The following is a 23332-nucleotide window of genomic DNA, read 5'->3' as shown; positions in this document are numbered from 1 at the left end:
ACAGTAAAAATATTAAAATCCTGCTTAGCAATTGGGAGATGAAATTACCAATGAGGTCCCTGGTGGTGGAGTTAAGGCTCCTTGCACAGGTGTAAAAAAATTGATGGGCAAATAAATGGTAGATCAGTGTCTACTGGGAAAGGCTGCAGGTTTTGGAGTCAGGCAGATCTGGGTTTTGTGATATTTGGCAGTATTATCTTTGTATGGTGGGGGCGTCCTTCCCATAATACCACAAAACTCACTACCAGTAAAGCACGGAGTCAGAGACTGTCAGAACTCCAGGGGAGGGCGTGGTTTCTGTCCACTTCCTGAGCCTTCTACCGGAACCGGCGCCATATGCCCCGGAAGCAGTTGTTGAGCTCTTTCGGCGGGTCTGTGTGAGAGTAGGGGTCCGGACGCCATGCTGCTTTCTGCCGTCTCTTGTAAGTCGGTGTCAGGCGGCAGGGTCTGCAGCGTGGGGCCGAGGCGGTGACTCGCAGGTCCCGGGGTGGAGCCCGGTGGGTGGAGGACCTGGCGGGGCGGCTGCCACCCCGCGGCGCGCCTCCGGGTCTGGTGAGGAGGCGGTGGGAGCTCTGTCGCCCACTGTGGGGGTGTCCCGACAGTGTCTACTGGCAGCTGTGGTGTATTATCCGGCTGCCTGTCTCCAAGCTGACGTCCTGGTTAGAGTTCGTTTCCACCTCAGGCGACTTTGTTACAGTTTGAGAGTTCAAACAAGAGCTTTGTTACAATACAAATATTAACGCCACAGAAGGGTGAGAATAGAGCAGATACTACTTAAAAGATGTTAAGGTCACAGACAACTGTATTGATTATACACCTCTCCCTCCCCCCCAGCATCCAAAAATTGTGGATGCTTTTATTGTCAGTGTTTGACTGACTGATATCCAGGAAAACGTTATTTTAGTGTAAACGGGGTATATGTTTTTGGTTTTTACTAATGTTGATAAGCACTTTGAAGGAAAAAAAATAACAAATTTATCCCTTTTTTCCCTTCCAACCTTCACACACACAAGTTGCCAAGAGCAAGTCAAAGTAAGTAAAGGCTTTTGTTTTTAAAGTTCGCTTATTCCTGGTGGGATTGGTCCAGTGTTTGGTTTTGATCGCCCAAAAGTTGATTTGGGGTTATTTGGTTAGTTATTTGGTTGATGTGAACACCTTGGGAAGAAAGTCCAGATGCCTCTTCCTTTGATGGTGCTAGCATTTGTCCTGGATTGCAGATACATAAGCTGAAGATGCATCTAATATGTCGAAACCACAGAACACGTAACTTAGCAAATCAGTGCTTCCTTCTACCTTTGTGGCTAGCTGGAAGCTGAGGTGCCCATTACTAGCCTGGGGGTGGGCAGGGGTGCGGTGGGGCAGTTGGAAATCTGGCCTCTTGCAAAGCAGTGCATTTGCACTGAGGTAAGTTGAGGACTGTGCTGACTCCCTCCTGTCTCCAGGAGTGACTAACTCCAGTGAGTATTCCCAGCCTTTGTGTAAAGGAGCTTTGCTTCTTGTCTCATCTCAGGGTCCTTTCAGTTCATTGTTTTGCTCCTAAACAAACCTCTAGGGGCTGGTGGTCTGTTTGGCCCTACCACCAAAGCCATTTGCCTGGAGTCTTCTGCAGGGATCTGCAGATGATCTCTGCTTTGATGAAAACCTAGAGCCTGTGTATAGAAATCAGTCCAGGCACTAGAAAGACTGCAGAGCTAACCATTAGGCAGCTGGAACCAGAGGCTAGACCGGTGCCTTGCCTTCCCCAAAGTGCCAGTTCATCTGTTCATAGTTTTAGCTGCAAGAAGATGCAGACTTAAGTTTTATGCTTCTTATAGGGCTCCTCACAGAATAAGTACCCTATAGAGATCTGTTGAATCTTTATGAATGAGAGAATGATGTTAATTACATAACCCCCCTCTTCCCACTCCTGTACTGGGGATTGAACCTAGGGCCATGCTGGGTAAAAGCTCTCTCCCTGAATTCTCTTCAACCCTCATATTTGTTTTTCTAAGTTTTTACACAAGACCTCACTGAGTAGCCCAGGCTGGCCTTGAACTTGCGAACTTCCTGCTCCAGCCTCCTGAGTGGTTAGGACTATTGGCCTGCACCACCAGACCTGGCATCATTGTCTTTCTTGTTTCACCAACAAATATTGTGGTCTTCAGGAGCACTGTTTGAGGAGTAATGTGGCCTTCTTGGCTTTATTTTGTGTTTTGAGACAGGATCTCAGTCTGTAGTCAAGGTTGGTCTTCAAGGTAATCCTCCTGTCTCAGCCTTCAGGGTGCTGGGATTGTAGATGTGAGCCTCCCTGCATGGTTGTAGTGTGGTCTCAAGTGCTTCAGATAGGTTTTGGAATGGCATGAGGAATGTCTTATGTGTCAAGGCAAAGAGGACACACACATAGGAGAAAGTAACAGCACAAGTATTCAAAGGGCAGGGAGAGAAAGAATAAGTTTTCTGGTTTGGATGACTAATTTAAATGAAATATGAAGGTGCCCAGGGCCTGTACATCAGTGTTGTAAACTTGAGATCTCTCTATTTTGTCCCTTCCTGCTATCAGTCGGCTCTCCCAAGGCAGGCAGCCATCTTCAGGGTTGCCTTATAGGCCAGCAGTGACTACTGCCCTGTATATTCTCCCACCAGACCTCTGCCCCTAGTGAGAGATGTCCTCAGAGGCCCAGTCTCTGATTTGGCTTCATCATGCCTGTTGTTTTGGTGAGGTCACGGGGTCATCGTAGGTGACTTTGGGATTCAGAGCCATTGAAATAATTTTTTGGGAAATGTACTCTGTCATGGCACAGGCCCTCTAAGGGCTGAGTAAAATCATAACCATTACGACTCCATAGCAAAGTGAGCTGTGTGTTCTTGGTGGCCTACCTAATGTGTTTTGAGCTCGTGACAATGTATTTTTTGATCTTAGAACTATTCTGGTAAAACTGGTGAGCCAAGCCGGGACAGGTTTCTCCTTCAACCACAAGAGAAGCCGACTCCGAGAGAAGCTGACCCTTCTGCACTATGATCCAATAGGTAAGGCTCAGAAGTGATGTCTTGGCAGGTCATGTTCTTAGGACCTTCTGTCTCCTTTCCAAATGAATGTCTCTGGGGATTTTGTGGCCCCCTTGGAATCGTGACATTCATTCAGTGATATGTACTGAATGTTGTTATCGTGCTAGCTAGCTTCTATGCCATGGGTGGCTACACCAGGACACAAGAACTTTGAGAGGGAGGGAAGAAATGACATGGTGTAAGTAAGTGCTGTGAGCAAGGCCATCGGGACATTGGGATAATCAGGCAGAGGCTCTAAGAAGGGTTAGTTACATGAAGGTAGGAAGTCAGCTATCTGAAGAATAGGCAGCAGCCATTTGCAAAGGGGAGGGCGTGTTTGACAGTGGCAAATCACAGGATTCAGATATGAGTTAAACAAGTAGAGTATATGTTGGTACACTGGGATAGGATATTTGGTTTTCTATCATGCTTTCTGCCAAAAATGCCTTAATAAACGCTAACTTTAAGTTTGTTTAAGAGATAGACATACTTGGACTGATGAGAGGGCTCGGCAGATTAAGGCCAGAGAGCCTGGTGACCTAAGTGCCATCAGTGTGACCTACATGTAGGAGAGACTAATTTAGCGCAGGTTGTTCTCTGACCTACACACATGTGCCTCTCCCGCATTCACTCACAATAAATAAATGCAGTAAGTTAAATGTCCCATGTTCCAAAGGCTAGATGTCCACTTACAAACCTTCCACTGTTTGTGAAGACTTACCCTTCTAAATTGGTGGACCTGGCAAAATAAGCTGACAGGTGTTTTAGAGTTTTGGGCTTTGGTTTAGTTCTTCTGCCCTCTTTACTTGCCTCCTAGTAAGATAAAGGCTGTCTCAGGATGAAGAGGAGGCATTAAAAAATGTTCCAGCTCAGTTATCAGCTTCAAATTGTTCAAATTCCATTCTGTAATAGAAATAAAATTCCCTGCTGTTTTTATGATATTCATATTTCTGGCCATTTATTACTGTAATAAAAAGGGAATTCTAGTCTTAGACCTGAAGACTAGAACTCTAAATTTCAGGAAGATTCCTATTTGGTGGAGAAATTACAGGAATAAGGAGGTTTGATACTGGATTGGTGTTCTCTTCCCTTCGGATTTCCTTGAATTAACTGGTAAAGTGCAGAGAATTATATTAATTCTAATATACTTGTATACTAGCTGCTATTTTAGCTCCTTTAGAGTTGACTTTTAGGAACTCATCAATGTTGATAAGTGTTTATTAAATGAGCTGTGATAGTTTAAATGTGTTGGAGTTTCATCCTTAATGTGGAGGAGCTTTTGAGAAGTTAGGATTAAGATTTTTCAGTTTCATGACACTGGGAAAGGATATACCATGTTGGCTTCTTGTACATAACTGGGTTTTCTAATAAGAAATGTTGGTAGCAAATGCCTTTTTTTGAAGAAGAGTATGTCCCACGGTAGGCGGTACCTGGTTTCCTCCTGTTCTGTGGGATGTTCTATAGACTTGCCATGAGATGAAGATGCTTGTCTTGGGGCTGGCCTTGCCCATTCCTACCATTTTATCGCAGTCAGTAGCATTAGTTGGAGGATAAAGTTAGTCTCTCACGAAGAAAATCAGGGATGAAACACAGATGAATTCCTAGTCAGTTGAACGGTTCACAGACTGCTTTGAGGCAACAACCAACTATGTCTGCATGTAGTCTATTCTATGTGTGAGTGTTTGCCTGAACGTATGTGTGTGCACCTGAGTTGCTTGTGTTGCCCAGGAGGAGCTATGGAGGGTTGAGAACCACTGTGTGGGTGCTGGGAAGTTGAATCTGGGTCTTCTGAACAAGTACTCTTACTCCCTGAGCCATATCTTCTGCCCCACCTGTGTCTTTAGACTTTTCTTATATAAAACTGGATGCTGAGGAGGAAGGATTAAAGGCTGAGGCATAAGAGTATTAAGCCTTGTTTATCAAAAAGAGAACGGAAACCTGTCATTTTTAATTCTGTGGATCACTAAACAAGGCAATGCAGACTTTAACTGGAACAGAATAGATTTAGATTAGCTGCAGGGAAAGAACTTGACAGATTCATTCTTCTATGAATTAGACAGCAAATATTTTGACTGAAAATTACATTCTGTTTAGTGTTGTGGATAGCGAGCGGTGTGTCATTTTAGCTCAGCTCACATGAGTGCTCAGTATCTATCAGGCAACAGCTCTGAGGGAATGGCTGTCTTCGCACTGGGAAGGAAACAGAGGAGAGGGGCTCGGGGCTGATGGATAGTGGAACCGTACTCCCTCCTTCCTTCCCTCGGCTGGGTTTCCAACCCAGAAGCATAAGCGTCCTTTAATATGGAGCTGTGTCCCCAGCTCCTCTGAGTCAGTGCTAGAACCCAGCTCTTCTGGCATCTCTAGTACTTGGGGCCAATTTTATGTTCTTGATACTAGCTTTTTGTTTGTAATACATTTTAAATTGAAATATAATTATGTCAGCTTCCCTCCGTCCTTCAGCCCTTCTCAGCCACCCTCCATTGAACCCTTCTGATGTCCTCTCCAGGATCATAGCCTCTTTTCTCTGATTATTATTGTTATGTGTGTAGGTGTATATGTGCAGAACAGGGCTGAGGGCTCTGTATTGGACAGTCAATAAGCGACTTATCCCTGGGAGAGGATAACTTTCCCAGCAGTCATTGGCTGTGTGTAGTCCTTTGTCTAGAGTGAGACTCCATGAAATTTCCCCTTCCATGTTAACATGTCCACTGACTGATACTTCTGTTGTTCAGTCTTGTTTCTAGGACAGACTTTACATCAGACTCCTTGGTATTTTGGCTCTCACAATCATTCGCACCCTCTTTCTTGATTTTCCTTGAACCACAGATGTAGGAGCTGTGTTGTAGGTGTATCTGTTGGGGCTGGGCCCCATGATCTGGTGATGTCTGTGTTGTGTCTAGTTGTTGTTTTCTGTAGTTTTCTTCCTAACCCTAACCCTAACCCTAACCCTGTGATGGTCTCCATTGCTGTAAGGAGCTGCTTTGATGAGGGATGCTAGCTACACTTATCCGGGAAAGGTGGCTTGAGCACCTTCCCAATATGTGTTTAAAATCAGGACTTTTGGCTGGTGAGATGGCTTAGTGGTTGAATATTTGTTTTAGTATACAAAGTTCTGAGTCAACCCCTAGAACTGCCAACCAGCCCCCCAATCCCCACCCCCAACAAACCAACCTGATAAGAATCCTAAAATAGAACTATCTGGGTTCTCTCCAGTCAGCATTGGGAGCCCCACTATTGTCCTTGCTTCTGCTCTTAACTACTTGTATGCACTTTGTCGTTCAGTGCTGGGATCAAACCTGGTGCTTGGCACACAGTGGGCAAGTGCTGGCTGCCGCTGTGGCCGAGCTCTGCTTCAGTTCAGTGAATCGAGTGTTACTGCTCTTGAGGGACCAAGCTTTGACTTCTCCATGAATCTGATTATCTTTTCTTTTCCTTTATTTTGCCTCAGGTCTCACTGTGTGTTCTTGGCTTGCTTTGGACTCACAGAGATCCACCTGCCTTGATCTTTCATGCCCAGCCAGTTTCTGTGTTTATTGGGGGTGGTGGTGGGGGTGTTGGGGTCAGGACATTACCATGTGGCTGTGAACGTGAAATCCTCCTGCCTCTGCCTTCTGAGTGGGGGGATTACAAGCATTGCCACCACATTTGGTCTGATTTCTAGGTTCATATGAGCTTTTTTGGATTTTCTCATGCTCAGCTTATGACTCACTGGTGTATGAAATCATGGTTTCCTTATAAACTGCAGTGCCAGTTACAGTGCTGTGCACTAAATTCTTAGTTAAAGAGATTAATGCAGAGGATAAGGGAATTTTAATACATAAAGCCTTGTTCTGTTTGTTGTCGGGTTTTGAGACAGAATCTCTCTCTGTATCACGATCTAGTCTGGAACTTGCTATGTAGACCAGTCTGGTCTTGCATACACCGAGGTCCACTTTCCTCTGCCTCCCAAGCACTGGGATTAAAGTTGTGTGCAGGTTGACGAGCTTAAAGCCTTGTTCTAATAACCAGAGATTCTGGACATGGTCATTTAAATTATTCCTGATTGCCTCTCAGCGAATGAAAACATTCTCTCATGTCTTACATGGTTCCGAGTATGTGAAAGATAGCTCTTCTATAATGTTTTTTCATTAATTTAGTGTTACATTTCTCTTGAGTGGTTAATGGTTCTTAAATTCTCATGAATTCCACCTAGAGAATTTTTAAAAAATAGTTGAATTCTTGCTGCTGAACTGGAAGTAGGATGGAGGTGAGAAATGCAGTGTATTTAAATGTGTTTTTCTTTTCCTTATTTGTTTGTAAGGATGAATTGGCTGCATGTGTGTCTGTGTAACACAAGTGCCTGGTGCTTGCAGAGGACATCAGATGCCCTGGAACTTGAGTTGTGGGTGGTTGTTAACCAGCACGTGGGTGCTGGGAACCAAACCTGGGGCTTTTTGCTCTTAACTGGCCATCTTTTCAGCTGGGATGTATCCATTTTCATTGTAGAAGAGAAAACAAAGCTGAAGTGTCTATGGTCAGGGACAGTGAGGAGCTGTGAGGTCACACAGTCCTTTGCCCTCCTAGGTTTCCTTTAGGTGTCTTGTTTTAGTGGCAAAGAAGAATCAGGTCATGTAGGGTGTGTGTGTGTGTGTGTGTGTGTGTGTGTGTGTGTGTGTGTTGGCTGGAGGCTGATGGTAGATAATAGGACACTCAGGGCTCTGGGAAAGCCTCCTTTCCCAGCATCTTGCTCCACTCTGTTGCCAAGACAGTAGCCTTTTTCAGTAAATCTATATACTGAGGTTTTGCTGCCTCATGGTCAATCTGCAGCGTTCCTGTTTGGGTGTGAAGCCATCTTGGATAGTGGAGGTTCTGTGGTTTGCTTCCCTTCTAACTCCGTTCCTCTGTGACTGTGCAGCTCTCACTGCTGCTCTGGAGCCCAGCGCACAGCTGGTTCTTGCATATACCCAGTATGAGACTGGATTCAAGTCAGTGTTTGCCATGCTTGTCTCAGTATCTCACACGGATTGAAGTGATGACTTTGTAGTGCATCAAGGATGCTGCTGATTGGCTGGTGACCCCTCCCTTTGCTTCTTACCCATTTCTCTTTGTCTTCTTTAGCTGAGAGATTGAGAAGCTGGGTTTGCAAATCCGCTAATTCTCATGTCAGAGGGGAAAACAGAAGAGGATAGAGGGCTCAGGGTACAATGTATATTTTAATAAAAATGACGATGGTTTCTATTTTCCTTCTACAACCCTTTTTCTTGCTTCACAGTGAACAAAAAAGTTCTCTTTGTGGAACAGAAAAAAATACGCTCCCTCTGAGTAGTGGATTGGAAATGAACTTGATTCATAAATGAGAAGACCGAGGGTGAGGCACCGTTCTGAACTCCTCAGTGTGCAACGAAGATGGGGAAACTGTGGCATGGCCTCTGGGGATGAAGGGACAATGCAGAGAAAGAAAGTCCTTTATAGAGATCACATATTTATCTCTGGATGCTTTATAGGCCCTAATAAAAAAATATTGAAATAGCCTGTACTCTTGTCTCTTTGAGGTATTCCCCTCTGCCATTTGAAGGGTAAAAACAAACAGAAAAAAGAAAAGAAAAAAAAAAGCACCATAGTCAAGAAATAATTATTGTCTTGCATAAGAAAATCCATGTGAGGCTTGAGCAAGAGTTCCTGGGCTCGGGGGTTGGGGATTTAGCTCAGTGGTAGAGCGCTTGGGCCCTAGGTTCCATCCTCAGCTCTGGGGGAGGAAAAAAAGAAAGAGTTCCTGAGCTGTTCCTTGTGCCTCCATAGGCCAGTGCTTTAGGCAATGCTGAAGAAGCTGCTGTGGGGACAAGATAGTGGGCAGCTGGAAAGAAAGAAAACATGTGCTTTGGTTTGTATGTGTGTCTTTAGGAACAGTGCTGTTGGTCCATATTCTTAAACAGCTCACTAGCACCATAGTCTTATGGTCTGAATTTTGAGAGAGACAAGGTCTACTTGAGTAGTGGGCTGGTGTGGACCTTGCTGTGTAGCCCAGACTGGTCATGAGCTCTTAGGACAGCGGAGGATTTGACTGTCTGTATCTTTCTTTTCTAACAAAAAGAGCTGTGGTGTATTCCATTACACTGGGGGCATGGGGATATCCCATAGCTAAAACTCTGACTGCTGGCTTGCCTCATCCCCTTTCTTAACCTGTTTTTCATGAGTTTTCAAAATTCCTCAGATGCCTCCATTTTTTCCCTCAGATTTTTGGCTAAAACTATGAGCTTTTTTTAGAATTGTTAGTCCATATCCTACTTCATTTAAAATACCTGAGGAAATATAGTGTCTCCCCTGGCCACAAAGAACCAGTGCAGTCCCAAAATAGCCCCTTCCCAAGGTGCAGTCTGATTTTGAAGGCAGCCACCTCTTGGGAAGCGGAATCAGATATAAACAGGACAGCTTGCTGGCAGTTGGTTCTGTTCTATTGTATGGGTCCCAGGAGTCAAAATCAGGCCAGCTGGCCAGCGCCTCTACTACTGAGCCATCTTGTCTTACTTTTCATTTCATTTTTGAGGCAGAATTCCATGTATTGTAGAGTGTCTTAAATGTGCTATGTAGCTGAGCATGGTCTTGAACTTCTGATCCTCCTGCCTCTACCTTCTAGGTGCTGGCATTACAGGTATGTGCTGGGATCAAGCATGGGGTTCCATTCATACTAGGCAATCACTCTACCAATTGAGCCACATCCCCAGCCCCCCAAAAAGTTAGACCACACAGGCTAAAGGTGAGTGTTGGCTTCTCAGAATGTTCTCGGGAGAGCCGAATGCTACTTCCTTTCCCTTTGGAACATTCTTTGCTCTGGCTGTAGACACTGCTGTCCACCCCGGCTGTACAGTGTGCACTCAACACTAGACTTTGCAGTTCTCCAAACAGTGGAATCTAATTCTAGTTGATGTTTTTTGACTATGAAATAGCAAAGCACCACTAACTCAAAGAAGGCTTGATAACTTCATAAATGAACATATTTATAAGGGGAGGGCATTTTCTAGTAATTGTGAGCTGAGTGGCTACACCAATGAGCATTTAATTTCAAGATTATGTTTATTTGGGGGTTAGCAGTGGTTAAAATAGAGCAAGAGGGAGGTCTTTTTTGTATGGATAAGAGGACTGTGTTCCTGTGGCCTGGACGCTGACCGCAGCGATGGAATTGGATCTCTTGAGCATTTCTTCCAAGGACAGACTTGGGTAGTAAGCCAGGTAGAAGGCCAGCGCTCCCACAAAACTGTCACCAGCACCCTGCAATGGAAGCACAGTTATGAAGGCAAGCATGAAGCCGAGCCGTGGCTCAGTGGTAGGGAACCTGCCTGGTCTTTGGGAGGCTCTAGGTTCAAGCTTTAGTATCCAAACCAATGCAATCCTTTGCATTTTAGAACAGCTTCAGAGTTCCAGAAAAGGAGCAGAGACCTCCAGCCCAGCTCTGTGGACATCATGAGGCACATCATGCATGTGGCACACTCAGCACAACTGAGGGAACAGTGGTATCAGCTGCATGTCATCTTAGCAGTTTCTGCTCAGCAGCCCACGCAGGATGGCATTTTACAGTTGTCCTCTTTCCTTTCATACCTGTAGGCTATGACAGGAAAGTGTTTGATGGCAGCTTAGGTCAGGATAGATAAGATCTTACTATGTAACCCAGGCTAGCCTCCGTCTCTCCAGTTTTGGACTATGTAAAAAGGAAAAATGTTTTTTCTTCCTGAACCCTTGCTCTTGAAATGATGACTCGGAGACCAATTATTTATTATAAATACCTAGGTCATAGCTTTCGCTTACTTTCCTGACCAGCCCCTAACTTACTTAACCCATTCAAACTGTACTATGTTTACCGCTTGGTTAATTACCTCTCCTTCTGTTCTGGCCTGCTGCTTTCTTCATGTCTCCTCAGCGTCTCAGGGTCTTCCTTGAATCTCCGCCTGTGTCTCCTTTTATTCCCTCTCTATTTCCCAGAATCCTCTCTTCCTGCCAGTGTCCCTCCTATTTCCTGTCTCAGCTCATTGGCTATCTGCTTTTTCTATTGACAGGTGACGCTTATAGAAGATTCTTTCTACAGGATTATAGGTGTGTGCCACCATGCCTGGTATGGGATTTGTCTCTTAATTGTCACATCAAAGCAAGGTTGTGTGTTGGCTTTCCTTGGCATGTGGTCCAGTGGTTTCTGCCAGACTCTCTAAAGCCATTTTCCTCTTTTCATATACTCTATAAGCCAATCATCAAGGATCCAATCCTTTATCCCTTCCCACCAAGCAGGGCTTTAGGTAGCTCAGTCTGGCTTCAAAGGCTCTGTAAGTAACCAAGGATGACCCTGAACTCCCAGTCCTCTGACCTCTATCTCCTGTGTGCTGGAATTGCAGGCATGTATCACCATATCAGGTTCACGTGGTGGTGCCAGGGACCGAACCCATGGCTTTCTACAGAATATGCAGGCACTTTATATCAACTGAGCTAAATCCCTAGCCAGACACTGTTCTTAAGTGGGTAGAGTTCTGAACTTAGGCTTTAGATCCTCAACTCAGAGCATATAGCACTGACATAAATTGGAGTTCTGCGTTCAAAATTTGCCCCTTCCCCCCTTTATTTAATCATTTGTATCAGCATGAACTCATTGTTTGGGCTATTATCTAGTAGTTTATTCTGTCGCCCATTCATCGCAGCTCTAGCAATTGGGTTCTTCCCAGCCGCCTCCTGTGTGTGTCCCGTACACTAGCTGTATCATTGTTTTTGCTTGCTTGCTTTCTGGGACAAGATGCCCCCGGCGGCACATTTTGTATATGCCCTCACTATTCTTAAAATTAGTCATGTTTCTATTAAAAATGCATGCAAAGAGTAGTGAGAGCCATTCAGATGCTCTTCTCAAACTAAATACAGGGAGAAACAACTTTCTTCCTATTTCCCAGGGTCTGTGTTGGAGAAGGTCACAGAGGAACTGAATTAGCACCCTACCATCATCATCAGTGCCTCCAAGGTGACACCTAATCACATGTTCATGTAACTAATGTTTAAAGCGAGTTCAAGTGATTGCAGAATCTCACTCTGGAAATTCTGGTGTTAACTACTTTCAGGGACATTTCCCAGTGTCACCTCCACAACCAATACTGGTTCCTCAGGCCTACTTTTCACAGTTGTGGATGACTCAGAGAGCTCTGATGTGCAGTTGTTTCTGTTGCGGCTGGGACATCCAATGAGCTATGAGGTCAGCATAGTGAGGACCACTAAGAAGAGACAAAGTCAGGCACAGAGGTGGAGAACTTTAATCCCTGGCTTAATCAGGAGGCAGAGGCAGGAACTACAATCTCAAGGCCAGTCTGGTCTACATACTGACTTGGAAGGCCACCCAGGACTACATAGTGTGAGACCTGTCTAAAAGAGGGTTTTTGCAGAACGCCTGTGGACTAAGTCTTAAGCAGTGTGGCAGAGTTTGTAAATGGTTTGGGGTTTGATGAGTGATAGTCTCACTATGCAGCCCCCAGCTGATTGGATCTTGCTACCTAATCTAGGCTGGCCTGGACTTGTGATTCTCCTGTCTCGGCCTCTGCAGTCTTCACTCAGCTTACAGGCAAGCAGCATCATCCAAGCTTAGTGTGGATTTAAAGAAAGGATTTGAAGAAATCCTCCCTGGAGTTTATAGAATAAGTCAGCCCTCACAGAAAAATATTGGAGGAGGAAGGCAAAAGTGAGCTCAGGAGACAAGGAGAGTCATTTCACCTTGTCTACACAGCCAACATGGGCACTGTGAGCCTTGCCATCGAGTCACAGGAAAGACTTATACCCTCCCCTCCTCCTCCCCATACCTTTCCTAGCTCTAGAGGTTCTGATAAGTTCATTCTTTTTAAAGGTTGCAAAGGCAGGAAAGACACTCTTCTCGGGCATCTCGAGAGTCCCAGTACAGCAGCATGACACAAGGTCCAAGGCCAGACGTACTGCGAGCTGAAGGGTTCATTGTGACAATGTAGAAAGCTGGGCACAGTATCTTACACCTGCAATCCCAGCACTCCAGAGGCTGAGGCAGGAGATTCACTACAAGTTTAAGAACAGCCTGGTCTACAAAGAGCTCCATTCTAGCCAGGCCCACCTAGTGAGATTGTATCTCAAACCAAACAACAAATAACACGAAGCCCTCCTATCTGATATATTTAAAATGACTAGGGTGAGAAAACTGCAGTGACTGACGAGATGGAAATGTTTACCATGTCAATTTGATTATTACATTCTATGCATGTGTTGAGTTTCGGTAATATATGTCATGAAGATGTACACGTAAGCCTTAAGAAAGAATAGGAATGCAGTACTGGTCGCTACAAACACCTACTGACAGAGTCTCCACTGCTGCAAAGCTAGGGAAGCACTGGTAAAGCTGTGTGTGGCAGCCTTTGGCTAAAGGGTTTTCCTACCTTAATTTCCCTTCCTTCCCCATGCCATGTGCTATGCACATACTCTTCCTGTCGGGGTTTCCACCAAGAACACCAGATATTCTTACTGCAGAATTCTTGCAAGATTTAAGCAAGAAAGAAAGCTACCGAGATACACTGAGCACATAAAAAAGCCAAGGGGACATTTCTCTGTTGCTGTACAAGGTCAGCATTGCCATGATTCCAAAGGCAGGCTAAGACAATTCGAGAGAAGTGAAATCAAACACAACAATATCCACATGAATTAGGATGCAAAATATTTTTAAGCCAGTAGAATATAAATATATAAACACACACATGTGCCACGACCAAGCAGAAGCTGTCCGAGGAGTGAATATATCACTATAAGACACTTATTTTTAAAACCAATATAAATGCTTTTAAAAACTTTGTATCAGGAGGAGTGTAGAAAGTATGGCTTAGCCACCTGAAGGGACATTTCTGAGCAGATCTCTGTGTGCCTCACACTTGAGAAGAGCTATGTTTTCCCCCTCAGTCTGGGTCTTGGCCTGGGTGGTCTGCTGTCCCTTTGGTTAGTGTTGTTCTGCATTTCACAGCCAGTGTGGAAAGGCTGGAAAACGAGCAGGTATGTAGACTGGAAAGAAGGGAAGTTTAGTGAAGATGGTGTAATGACTGATGTACAAGTCCTAAGGAAAACAAGTTCCTACTAGAAAAAGCAGATTTAACAAGATTACAGGACATCTTGTCAGTTGAAAATGAGTGCATTTCTGTATAGTAGCAATGAACAATAAGAAATCAAATTTCTTAGGCTAAGAATGGTGTTCATTTGGTCCAGTGCTTGTGTAGTATGCATGAAACCCTGGGCTTGATCCCTGTCGCTGCCTAAGCTGGATGTGGTGGCACATGCCTGTAATCCCAGCACCTAGAAATGGAGGCAGGAGAATCACAAGTTCAAGACCATCCTCGACTATACAGTAAGTCATAGGGCCAGCAGCTTATTCTCAAATTGTTACCTAAAAATAAACATATTCGGGCTAGAAAGATAACAGCTGTAAGCACTTGCTATTCAAACACGAGGACCTGAGCTCAGAGTTCCAGAGCACAGATAAAAAGCTCGAAGTGACTGCGTGCCTGTGACAGCAGTGCTGTGGGCGAGCGGCAGAGTCGGGAGGATCACTGGGCTTGCTGCCTCCACTTCAGGAAGACACTGTCCCAGGTGGACAGTGACAGACAGAGCAGGACATTTTCTGGAAGGACCTCTTCTCCCCGCCCCTCACACCTCTCCCCACCACACACAGGCATGCAGTATGCATGTGCACAAGCGAGAGCAATGAGCCAGATGCGACAACATGTTAATGACAGGTGAGTGAAGAGTAGTAGGGCAGAGGTGCAATTTCCAAGTTTTCTTTATAAAATAAAAATGACTTAAAGAATTTTACAAGTCATCTTTCGTGAATTTGCAATTGTGACAATATTTGCTTCTGAATGATTTCTTTCTTTTTAAAACGATTTGTGAAAAAAAAACCCAAAACAAACAAACAAACAAAAAGATTTGTGGCTCTCCACTGAGTCAATGTGGAATGAATCCAGAGAAGCTCCTGCCTGCATCGGTGGATACTCAAGCTCACTGTGGCAGTTTCTTCCAACCCAGGCCAGGCACCTGAAAGTTGAGAGGACTGGGAGGCACACTTAATGGCTCCAGATGCTAGCAGCACAGCTGGATATGGGACCATGGCAGGACATGGCTGCTTTACCTGGTTTTTAACCAAGGACACTGCCTGAGGCAGACCCCGCCCCCTGGTTAAACACTGCAGAGAGGTCAGATTGCCTCTACCTGTCTGTGGGCAGGGAGGGTAGAAACATCCCAGAGTTTAAGCATCTCTATTTTCTGTAGTACTGGGGGAACTCCGTGCTTTCCTTAGGACCCTGCATACACCGTGCTGTGTATTTTAGGCAGAGGCCTACAGTCAGGACAACTTGTACATCTGCGCCCACTGTGTCTTGCCTGCCCCGCCTGATGTTGACCTAATGGTTCCAGCTCCGTCATGTTCTCTGCGCAGAATCTCTTCCAAGGGGGCTGGCTGGCCCTGGGTGAACTGCGTGGCTTTCTTTTGTGTTAGGTCAGGTTGCCACGGCTCAGAGTTACGTGATATTCCCATTGTTGGCTCTATTTATACCAGGAGGCTTTCAAGTGCCAATAAATTACTTGGCTGTTGATTCACATTTTTAGTATAACTATTTTTATACATTGGGGTTTTTTTTTTTTTAATGGAAAGTGCTTTAAAAGTGGAGGCTGTATTCTATCACTGTGATTTTCCTGTAAGTAAAGTACTTTCCAATCAATCATTCTTGGTATAATGGAATATATCTCATTGATAGAACTTGATAGTTTTAACCTTTTATTGAACATTATTTTTATGCCAGAAGGGGTGATGGCCTAACTTACCCTCCTTCCGACAGTCACCCACGTGGCTAGTACTTGTTGCCTTCTCAGAACATTCCCCTCCTGAGACCAGCTAGCTGCTCACCCACAGTGCACGTGGTATCCACACTCCCTGCTTTCCCAAAGGGCCCCCACGTCCTGGGTTCTGAGACATTCTGACCCACAGTGTGTGTGGAGGCAGCTCTTGTGTCAGGGTGAGAAGGACAGCAAGAAAGTCCAGGGCTGCGTAACGAGGTTGGGGGGGGTGGGGGGGCTGTCTTTTTCTTTTCATTAATGACTGAAGTGGGAGGTCTGAGCCTACTGTGGGCACTGCCACCCTGAACAAGCCATGGAAAGAAACATTCTGTCATTGCCTCTACTTTAACTCCTGCCTCTAGATTCCTGTATCGAGTTCCTCGGATGCCCGGCTGTAACCTGTGAGCCAAACAAAAACCCTTTCCTCCCTAACGCTTTTGGTCACCGTGGTTACCAGTCACTGCAGCAGAGACGCACACCAGGCCAGTGGTGTGGGTTTTGAGGGCTGGTGGTATGGGGAGGGCGCTGGCAAAGCTGCTCAGACGACCTCAAGGCCAGCACCTGAGAGGGGAGAATTTTAAAGGACAGGGCCAAGCTGGATTGTGGGGAGGCCTCTGCTGCTAGGCCTGAGGCAGTGTTGCTCTGTGGAGTCTGCTCTCGTTCCCTCCATCCTTTCAGACCATCTTCTCTGGCCAACACCTCACTTTCTGTTCTCTCCCCTGTTCCTTGCCTTCCTGGGGCTAGGATCATGGACCTCTTTCCATGGTTCTGTGCCCTCACTGAACTGAGCAAGTTCAGACCCAGTCTCCTAGGGCTGTCTGGCAAGAGAGGAGAGCTGAGGAAGAAATGCTTAAAGCTAGTAGAAGGTTGCCCCAGCTTGGCATCCTCGCTTGATTCTTAGGCCGGCTGTCCGCAGTAGCTGTTTTTCCCCCCCTGAAGTTCTGCTCAGTCAGGCTCTTCTGAGCCTCCTCTTACTGGACGTTACTGTTTGGATGTTCATGAGGACCCCCTGGAGGAAGGCACAGTTCAAACTGTGCTCTGTGTTGTGCAACTTGCATTGCACCGGAGTGCCTGTAAGGGGTGAGTCACAGAAAGCTGTGAGTCCATGCAGAGAGGCTCTTGTGATTTTCATCAAGTGTCATGGAGGTCAGCAGCAACCCCGTGTTATCCTCAGGTTAAAGCTGAGGAAACTTATTCTCCTTGGTTCAAGGCATGTCAACAGCTTATGGACATTTAAAGGAAAGGCAGCGCTCACAGTCGTGGTTTGCAGCGAGGTGTCTGTGTGGGACTCCAGTGACACAGCATGTTGCACACGACTGCCACCTCTTTATGACCTCAATGTGCTAGGCTGTGAATTACACCTGCATGTGATTCTGCACACAGTGGCTCAAGTGTTGCAGTTGAGGCCTCATGGGAAAGTGCAGACCTTGCTCCGTCCCCTCCAGGGGATGGTTTTAGCAAGTGCAGATGGAGAGGCGTCCTTGGCTGCCTTGTGGGAAGAGCTTGTGTCAGGGACGAATGTGAAGATCATGAATCTCTCGACGTCCTGCGTGGGGTACTGTGTTGACTACTTTTGCATCACTGTGACCAAAGAACTGGGCAGAAACAGCTCAGAGGAGGAGAGGGTTATTTTGTCTCATGATTCCAGTGCCAGGGTGGGGTCCGTACCGCAGGGAAAAGCATTTCATGGTGGGAGCGTGTGGCAGCTACCCCTCATCATGGTGGACCAGGAAGCACAGAGTTGACCTGACATAGCAACTCACTTCTGCTGGCCTGGCTGTATGTCCTCCAGGTCCCCAGCCTTCTACAGTAGAGCCACCAGCTGGGGACATATCAGATTCAAATCACAACAGGTACCGTTTCCCCAGTGCTTGGGGCAAGAGCAGAGAGTTTGAACTAGATTGGGCAGCTGTGAAGGAAGAAGGGACCTACAAAGGAATCCATGTTTTCAGGGAATGATAGCTGAGAAGGATGATCAGAGACTTACGGGCTGAGGGAGGAAGAACAAGCAGGAGGGGCTCAACAGGACAGGAGAAAATGCAGGTAACTGAGGAAGATAAGAATGGGGGAGAAGGGGGTTGGGGATTTAGCTCAGTGGTAGAGCGCTTGCCTAGGAAGCGCAAGGCCCTGGGTTTGGTCCCCAGCTCTGAAAAAAAAAGAACCAAAAAAAAAAAAAAAAAAAAAAAAAAAAAGAATGGGGGAGAAGAGAAGAGAAAACTGGCCAAGGCCAGAGCAGGACTGGGGGTTTTCAAGCAGGTACTGTCGTCATGGGAGTGAGAGGTTGAACTGGAACAGACGTCAAGGGTCACCAGAGCTGAGGGTCTTGGAAATGGCTCATTCTCATGGTCCAAAGGCGATGCCACATGACAGTTGCACCAGGATGGAGGAAAAATGGTAATGCAGATGCTGAAGTTGTAGATGACCAGGTTCCAGAAGAGCAGAGAGTTAAGCACTGAGCAGGACGGTGGCGTGGAGAAGGAAGAGACCGGGTCTTTCGCGGTTCCTGAGCCTCCTCTGCCTGTCTTCCTGACAGGTCCTGTCTCCTCTTGCACCTTCAATACTGGTTTCCTTTGGGTCTATGATCCTGGCTCCCTGTGGTTCTCATTCCCATTTCCTGGGTGTTTTAATTACTAACATGGTTTAAGCTGTGTTGAATACTGCACGTCCTAAACCCTGTACCCAAAATCGCCATTGTCTCTCTCCATCCCTTCCTGTGGTCCTGTGTTACGTCCACACCCTCTCTAGAGGTCTACAGAGACTTAACTGTTCTCCCTGCTTCCAGGTCAGACCCTTCCAGTCTGTTTTCCACACACATCTGGCTGTCTCATCTCTATGCCTAAAACACTCGCCATGCTCCTCCTCCTTCTGAGGATAACATGTTAACTCCTTAAACATAGCACATAAAATACTTAAAATTTTTTTATGAGACAGAGTCTCACCGGAACTCATACAGACCAGGTTGGTCTTGAACTCAGAGATCTGCCTGCTTCTGTGTCCCAAGTGCTGGGGTTAAAGTGTAGCCATCACATCTGGCATAAACTTATTTTCTAGTTTTACCTCTCATTGCTTCCTCTTTACCATTTGAGTCTTTGTTCCTGACACTTTAGCTTAGACTTTGCACAGACTAGCTCCTTTCTTCCTTCATTCCTAAGACTCAACTCAGATATCAGTGTGGTCAGTCACACTGACTGCCTGACACTCGGCTCAAAGCATTCTCTGATCCTACCAACCTAGACCAGTTACCCGTGTCCTCTGTGCCTCCTCTCTGAGGACATGGGGCAATTTTGTCACCTTTGATCCTGAGGCCTAGTGCTGTGCCCAGCCTCTGCGGAAATGCCCTGATAGAAGCCAGCACTGACAGGAAGATGGGCTTATGAGGTCAGGCAAGAGAGCACACGCTGTTCCAAGAACACCTCATCTTACAGGAGGGGGCACCAGCAATGAAATAGGCTTATAAGAGTCCTAGTTTGTCAAATTCCAGATGACAGAAAATGGGTGAGTTGGAAGGAATGACAGATATTAAATGTGGTTGGGAAAATTCCCAAGTGCTGAAAATCCCCAAGGTAAAAAACTTGCTGGGCGGCACAGCAGACCCGGGTGATCGTGCGAGAGTGATGTCAGTCCTGAGGCTTCATCTGTTAGGAATCTGGACCCACATGGCATGATTCAAAGGCCAAACTGCCGAGCCACTCAACAGAGCCCCACATTCCTCCCGGATGTCTTCACACATTCCATCTAACAAGTAGATACCACTTTCTTTTCTTTTCAGGGCCTCTCCCTCCGTAGAGCTATTCAGAGCCCACACTGCAGGCTGGATTCCTCAGTCTGCTTGTGGTTTCAGAGGCCAGAGAGCAGCAAATGGCTGAAACATGATGACACACCATTTCTTTTTCCAGAATTTGGCCAGGGGCTTAGGAGAGAGCAAATGTAAACTGTCAGGGTCCCTACTACCTTCCACATGGTGCTGGGGGCCCAGATTTGCTCTAGAGCACTCTGGGTCAGCCCTGCTCCCTGCACTTGTTTGGAATGGAACTGCCTTCCAGGGATCATTTTAGGGAGCTGCCTCAATTGCTGAATCGTTACCTCTAGACTGGGCTGGCAGTCAGGCCTACCTGCCTGTGGCACTGATGTCTAAGCATAGACTTTTGCCTCCTTCCCCTATCCGGGACCTCAGGCATTAGAACCTGATGGGGCTTAGGAGTCCCAGACTTCAGGGACGCCACGCAGAAGGGCCTTTTCAGTTCTCTTTGGCCTCTTTGTTAGCTTGGGATGGTAAGTGGCAATCCACTGAAGCCCCTCTGCCATTTGAATTAAAACGCAACTGGGACGTTTTCCCAAGCGGAACCACGCACAAATGGGGTGGGGTAAGACAGATCTGAAAGCCCCATTTGACTAACGCAGCACTGTGTGACCTCTGACCGTTGTTCAGCTCTTCTGCATCTGTTCACCTGTATGATGGGACTGTTGTGGATGCTGACTCAGACCATGTCAGGAGGGTGCAGGAGAGCCGCAGAGTGGGTGTTGACTAGACGGCATCATGTCAGAGGGCATTCCTTTTGCTCAATGACCTAGGTGAGTGGGGTCAGACAAGGTTCCAGGGACAGAAGGGGTCACCATCATAGTGACGTGATCGATTGAGTGTTAGTAGCAAGAGGGTTGATTTTCTGTTCCCAGCTCAGAGGAGAAGGGTAAGGGGGGCTGGGAAGGGGTAGAAGCCCCGAGCCCCGATTATGCAGGCCAGGGTATAAAGAGCTCCAGCCGTGGCCATCAGAATCTCCTGGTGTCTTAGACCTTCACTCTGCTGTGGGTAGGTAGGGTCTCGATGAACTCTTTAGTGAGTTCTTGAGGCTGAAGTAGCAGGAGTGAAGAATGGATAGTCCTGGGGTCAGTGCAGAGTTGGGGAGGCCAATTAAGGCTCAGGCTTTCCTGTGGTAAAGGAGCAGAGGCTAAACACCGGGAGGCTCTCGGAAGAGTCAAAGCCAGGAGAGGTGGGGCTGGAGATGGGCAGGGAGGGGCTCCACGGCAAAGACCAACTCCTGCACCTCCACTGTACTGTGGCTTGGTAGAGCATTCTGCTCTCCATGGCTGGGCAGATGCCACCACTGTCAGGAGAGGTGGCAGCAGAGCCCAGAGGGTGGCTGAGCCTGGATAGGAGTTCTAGCAGCTCAGGGCAGGGCTCATGCTGGTAAGCACAGCCATGGCTGCAGGCTCCCTTCCCCTGGTGAGCAGCCCTCCCTGCAGGAAGGCTCAGCTGAGGATTTCTCTTTCACACAGGGTGTGGGCTCTCGGCTGGTTGGTGGCTCTTTAAAGAGGGACAGTAAGTCTGTAAAGGTACAGATGAGTGTATTTGCTGTTTCAATATTCATGGGGAAAAGAAGGGTGAGTAGGAAGACATTTACAAGGTTCTTTGGGGCAGGTGGTGACGAGAGTACATCTGAGAAACGCTGAGGGTACACTTCCTGTCCTGAAGGGCAAGTGGGCTGGTCAGGGTCTTTGGCGTGTGGTAACCCTAAAGGCAAACAGTCTATTGCAAGGCATAGTGGGCGACTGTTGGTGGTCCCTGCTCTCTTTCCATTGAGCCAGAAGTTCTAACATGGTTACCAGTGAATACTGGGAAGTCTCAAGCAGATGGGGACCAGTAAGGCTGGTGCTACTTCCCAGGCAGAACAGTGCAAAGGCTCCTGCCTGGGTAGGTGTGGCACAGTGAACTCTGGTGGACTGACCCTGAGATAGCCTGTTTGTGCAAGAGCTCAGTTCACGGCTCCCACTGGAATGGACCCCTCTCCTCTTATCAGCTCATGTTTACCTCAGGAGGATGAGATCACATCCTTCCCCAACCTCAAATGTCTTGCCTTCCCAAACCAGATCAGTTTATGAATATCACGGCAGCCAGCCAGAACTCAGATTTCGTCTCTGTGAGTGTAGCTCATCTCCACTCTAAATAATCTGCAGAGAACATGACAAATTATTATATCACAGATGTCCATGCCCTTGCTACTTTGTGATAAATACCAATGATTAGGCTGAGATAATCCACCTTAAAAATACTCTATCTTACGGCCTAATATAGTCCAAATGATCAGTACTTCAAATTAATCAAGCATTGAAACTTATTCCTTGGTTTTTATAATCAGCTAGTCATTTGGGGGGTGTGGGGTGTTGGTAGTGATGGAATCCAGGGCCTCTACCACTAGGCTACAACCTCCTCCCACAGAAAAGTACAACAAATAAACAAACAACGTCTCCCCAGACCCTGACTCCACGATATCATTCACATACCACATGGTTCACCTGCTTAAAGACTACAGTTCCTTACCCTTCGGTGTAGCCATGGGCTGAGCAACGAACACCACAGTCTAATTTTCAACCTTTTATCCCCCTAAAAGAAACCTCGTTCAGTCACTGCCCTCAGGCCTCATCTACTTTCTTTCTCTACAGACTTGCTAAATATATACACGGTTTAGAGTAGAATAGTCTCATAGTTTAGTTCTATAGTTAACCGATGATTTAGTACTTCATAGTTAGGCACAGTTTTGGTGTAGCTCCCAGGAAAGTGAGGCTGCTGTTGATCCAGTGGGAGCTAGTTACAAAAACCTCATTCCTAACAAACACCGCAGAAAAGGTTGTTTCCTTCTTCAGAGATTTTTACCAAAAGCCTGTGAGGTTTCCAGATTAAACTAGGAATGTGCCAGGAGTTTGCTGTGAGAATTGCTCTGCTGAAACTGTGTGGCTGCTAATCTCGTGAAGTGAAACCCACCTATGCTCTTCAACATCAACATTGTCAGTCTTCGATTCTGTAGAGTTGGCCAGCTTGAGGGATCTTCTCTCTGATTTTCTGTGCTGCTTGAGGGGTGCTGTTAAGCTTTCTTCTTAAAGGTCAAGACTCCATTGCACAGGTTTGAGATGGAGGTATTAGTTGTGACAGCCTGGGCCTGAGAGCTTTGGCTTCCACAAGACACTGCCCACCCTCAGACTAGCACAGAACATCCCTGGGAAGCTATCAAAAACAGCGTGTCTGAATGAGGGTGTAGTCCCTCAGATTTGGGTGAGCCACTAATCAGGAAATGGCTTTTCTTAATGCCAGATCAATTTGGTGAGGCTAAAAAGGCAGAAGCTAAACACACCCAGCAGGTCATTGGCCGGACAAAAAAGTAACTTGGATAAGGGAAAGGATAACACAGGCCCTTCCACCAGTCCCAGACACAGTGCTCACTCACTGCCCCAATCCTGGCTGCAGAGTGAAGACTCTCACTTTCTTGTCCGTCTACAGGGAATGTTTACAGATGTGATTCAAATGAGTCTCCTTACAGTCCGAAGGCAGGCCAGCTTCAGGTTTCCAGCTAGCTCAAGGAGACTGGTGAGGTGGTGCCTTAGAGATCTTGGGTTGAGGCTCAGTACCTGGAAAGCCTTTGACCTTTGCCCATAAATATTTTGAAACTGTTTTGGAATCCCTTCAGAATATATGGCGTACCTTTGG

At 46.5% G+C, this 23332-nt stretch overlaps 2 protein-coding genes across 2 annotated transcripts in view; one reads left to right on the top strand and one right to left on the bottom strand.

The window, feature by feature from the left end:
- Positions 1–325: 325 nt before the first annotated feature.
- Mrpl33 (mitochondrial ribosomal protein L33) lies at positions 326–8535 on the top strand. The gene is made up of 4 exons (XM_032908968.1): positions 326–422; positions 1014–1032; positions 2900–3006; positions 8276–8535. The coding sequence occupies exons 1-4, from the start codon at positions 401–403 to the stop codon at positions 8323–8325; spliced, it is 198 nt and encodes a 65-aa protein (XP_032764859.1). The 5' UTR covers positions 326–400; the 3' UTR covers positions 8326–8535.
- A 1520-nt stretch (positions 8536–10055) lies between these two features.
- Rbks (ribokinase) overlaps positions 10056–23332 on the bottom strand; it is a 76805-nt gene continuing 63528 nt past the window's right edge. Inside the window, exon 8 of the mRNA XM_032908969.1 lies at positions 10056–10269. Coding sequence (XP_032764860.1) covers positions 10096–10269 — 174 coding nt within the window. The 3' untranslated portion in view covers positions 10056–10095. The remainder of the gene's footprint in view (positions 10270–23332) is intronic.

The sequence above is a fragment of the Rattus rattus genome, chromosome 7, assembly GCF_011064425.1.
Source record: "Rattus rattus isolate New Zealand chromosome 7, Rrattus_CSIRO_v1, whole genome shotgun sequence".
Classification (NCBI taxonomy): domain Eukaryota; kingdom Metazoa; phylum Chordata; class Mammalia; order Rodentia; family Muridae; genus Rattus; species Rattus rattus.
Note: the sequence above shows the minus strand (reverse complement) of the source record. Positions and strands in the feature narration are given on the sequence as shown.

Excerpts from the sequence above, each read along its gene's own strand:
- Mrpl33 (XM_032908968.1), top strand. The coding sequence starts at position 401 with ATGCTGCTTTCTGCCGTCTCTT. Across the intron at positions 3,007-8,275 it reads TCTGCACTATGATCCAATAG|TGAACAAAAAAGTTCTCTTT; the intron begins GTAAGGCTCAGA and ends CTTGCTTCACAG.